The sequence below is a fragment of the Trypanosoma cruzi genome, genomic scaffold (genome assembly GCF_000209065.1).
Source record: "Trypanosoma cruzi strain CL Brener 1047053517163 genomic scaffold, whole genome shotgun sequence".
NCBI classification, from domain to species: domain Eukaryota; phylum Euglenozoa; class Kinetoplastea; order Trypanosomatida; family Trypanosomatidae; genus Trypanosoma; species Trypanosoma cruzi.
Window position 1 is genome coordinate 153,677 of NW_001849555.1, and position 3,535 is coordinate 157,211.

General features: G+C 47.8%; 2 protein-coding genes across 2 annotated transcripts, besides 5 other annotated features; both read left to right on the top strand.

Annotated features, from left to right (window-relative positions):
* Window positions 1–3,535: a sequence feature (heterozygous, non-Esmeraldo-like haplotype).
* Window positions 143–167: a microsatellite.
* Tc00.1047053511763.10 (hypothetical protein, conserved) lies at window positions 506–1,363 on the top strand (the record flags this gene model as incomplete). Its single annotated transcript, XM_797934.1, has 1 exon — window positions 506–1,363. One exon carries the CDS (start codon window positions 506–508, stop codon window positions 1,361–1,363), a length of 858 nt encoding a protein of 285 aa, XP_803027.1.
* Window positions 1,672–1,701: a sequence feature (AT_rich).
* Window positions 1,885–1,920: a microsatellite.
* Window positions 2,112–2,187: a sequence feature (A-rich).
* Tc00.1047053511763.19 (hypothetical protein, conserved) lies at window positions 2,200–3,535 on the top strand (the record flags this gene model as incomplete). Its single annotated transcript, XM_797935.1, has 1 exon — window positions 2,200–3,535. A coding segment is annotated over one exon (1,336 nt), but the record flags the coding sequence as incomplete, so codon positions are not given.

Sequence of the window (3,535 nt, forward strand, 5' to 3'; positions counted from 1 at the left end):
GGGGGGGGGGGGAAGACGCGAGAAGCAAAATAAAGGCGGGTGAAGGCAACCGATCTAATCATCTAAAAAAATTGTGTGTGTGAGAGTGAGAGACGGGGAGGGGTGAGGAATACCGAAATCAACACGATAAGAAGTACGAACCAAAAAAAAAAAAAAAAAAAAGGAAAGCTGGAGAGTTATATGTGCATTTGAGGTGATGCGCATTCCCGCATTCGTCAATTTTTTATTTCTCTTCGTTTTGTTTTCTTTTTCCCCCTTATTGTTTTTCCCGGTTACGGCACTGCCAATATGGCGTGCAGAACACATAATTATATGCGTGTGTTGTTTGGTGATTGTGAGGATTTGTTTCTTCTTCTCTTCTACGTGCAAAAATTTTTTTTTTTGTTTGTATGTATTTGTGTGCTACTGAAGGGTCTCCCTGCACCGGTCCGTTTATTAACTGCCTGCGGAAGAGAACCAGCACTTATATTATTTAGTTAGCAAAAAGGGGGCGCCGAGGGGTCGAATGAATGCGTGCAAAATGATGATGATGATAATGATGTGGCGTCGCACGTGCCTTGTTAGTCCGGCCGTGGGAGTTGGCGTCCACCGACTCTCTTTTTTATCCATCCCGCAGTCAGCTAAAAGGTCCTACACGACATCAAATCAGAAAAATGAGGATCGTGTGAGCGATGCATCGACAGAGCCGCCCGTGACCTCTTCACCTTCCGCGTCAGTGGATAACGAATCTGCACCTGCAGCTTCCTTCGAGACGTCCACAAAGGAATCCAGCACTTCTATTAAGAAGGGCGAAGTGCAGACGGATGTTGAGCCTCTGCGATGGGTGCAGGACTCGCGTGACGACCCGCTGACGGAGCCTATTTTTGATGAGAAGGGGCAATTTATTGTTTCCCGCGTGCAGTGGCCGACAGGCGAGATAGCGTACACGACGCCTCCACCGCCAGACGGCAAATTAGCCCCTCGTTTTGGGTACAACATTGTGCAGGTGAAGAAGGACGTGTCGTGGTGGAAGCACTACCAGAAGTATCCTCGCTTTTCCATTGCATACGTCAATATACATGTTCTCTTCCTATTGGGGGCGGCATGGCTAGCAGCGTTCCTCACAGACGAGTACCGCAAGACGATGGAAGAGATGCGCACACCAGGGGCGATGGTGGGGGAGCAGCGTGGGCGTGGGTCTGTCAACCGGCAGTCGCAAAAAGTTGCGTTTACGCCCGGCGAGATGACAGAGATTATTGGCCGGGCGCAGAACAACTGGTTGGACGCCAAGACCGAGGCGAACTACATTGGCTCAAAGGATTACAACATGAAGAAAATCCCGCGGCCGAAGGAGTTTTCCATGGAAGACTTTCGCAAGCGGTAGACGAAACGGGGACCTGGCACGCGGTGGTGAGGGAGCGGGAGAAGGAGTGAATGCTGCAGGAAAGGCCAGAAAAACAGACAAACAGAGAAAAAGACGGCAACAGCAGCAGCAGGAAAAAAAAATATATTTCAGCAAATCAGATTTACCTGGGGAAGGATGGGTAAATTGTTGAAGTGAAGGCATTGCCACTTCACTCTACTCCTCGCTCGCCTTTTATACCGCGTTGGAAGAAAAGGAATAGTGGCGGGTGGAAAGAGATGCGGTGGTTAAAAAAAAAAAAGGGTGGGGGGTTAAAGGCGCATCACCCCTTTTTATTTATTTATTTAAATTTTTTTTTTGTACAGGCATTGTTTTTTTCTTCCTTTTTTTTTTCGTTGTGGCGGCATGCGTACATGTGTGACCGCACAGCCTCACACGTTTGTGGGCAAACGAGAGCCATCAGCCCTTTCTTTTTTTTTTTTCTTCTTTTATTATTATTTGCACATCTCTGAGCCACCGTAACACCGAGCACCAGGAAGATGCACACACACACACACACACACACACACACACACACAAATGTGTACATTTATATATTTCTTCTTTTTCCCTTCTTTTTGTTGGCTCTTTTGTTATGATGTCGCCTCCCCGGTGTTGTCCCTTCACCCTCCTGCCACACAAAAGAGAGGGAAAAACAAAATTCAGCGGGGGGAGGGGAAGGGAGGGTGGCCAATACAAGTAAAAGGAAAAAAATTATTTGTTTTACTGGAAAACAAAACAAAAATAAAAAGAAGAGGAAGAGGAAGAGGAAAAAAAAAATAATTCAAAGGGGAAACAAAAAACAATATTTATTCTCCATGCAATTGAATTGGAGTTTGGGTTCAGGGGTCTCTGAATTGGGGTCCCGCTCAAATTTTTTTTTTGATGCGCCACAGGAGTATCGTGTGGCCACACGTTCCCCTCTCACTTATGCACCGCAGCAACGAAAAAGTGTGAAGGAGTGTTTTAGTGCTTACGGCTACACGAACCCTGTCGACCTGAACGATCGCTTCTCTTCAACGGATGAAATACAAGTCATAAAACACCAAACTCTTCTCCCGCGACTACCCATTCCGACTGTAGAGGAAACTTGCATTCGCTTTCTTAAATCCATTGAGGCAATCGCAACCGCTGAGGAGTACTTTGTTGCTGCGAAACTTATCGGAGAGTTCAAGGCGGCAGGGGGCATTGGGGAGAAACTCAATGCCCTTCTTATGGACTGGGACAAGCGGTGTGGGCAACCAAGTTGGTTAGAAGAGTTTTGGGATGACGCCTACCTCTGCCCACGTGATCCTATCCCCATTAATGTAAACTATTTTTTTGGCTTTAGTGCTCACCCAGAGAAGAGTGCCATGACACAAATTGGGCGTGCCGCAAGTCTGCTTTATGGCGCGGTGGCCTTTCATCTGGATTTCCGTTTTGAGAGGCTGTTGTGTGAATTTGAGCGAGATCGACCTATTTGCATGTGCCAGAACCGATTCCTTTGCTGTACGTCTCGGGTGCCCGGCAGAAAACGTGATCGCAAGGTATGCTATTGTGAATTGCCTGCTTTATCAAAAGACGAATTAGCCTCTAAGAGTGTTGAATATGTTTTCTCGGCACATCCGCCACAGCACTGTATTGTTATTCAACGCAATCGTTTCTTTTCTTTAAATGTTGTAAAGGACGACGGCAGTATTGTGGACGTGGAGGATATTGTGGTGGCGCTAAAACTCATTGAAGAACGTGTGGTAAGTCATGAGGAAGCGGGTCCACCGGTTGGACTGCTGACGACGATGAATCGTTCAGCATGGTTTGAGGCACGCGAGCACCTTAAGCATCTTGGCAACTACGAGACGCTGCGAGCGATTCAGTCGGCCATCATTTGCGTGGCGCTTGATAGCGTGGAGGTGATAACTTCGGATGAGGCCGCACGGATCTTCCTTCACGGCAGCGGCACCAACCGATGGTTTGATCGACACAACATTATTGTGACACGTGATGGTTGGGCGGGTGTGAACTGGGAGCACTCCGTCGCGGACGGCACGGCAACGTTGCGTCTGGCGGATTGCATGTATCAATCGGATTGTGATCATGTCTTTACAGAGAGTTTGATTGCAGAGCTGTCGACAGACGAGTCTCGACGCACGCGTGCTTCTGTGCTTATTACGGATT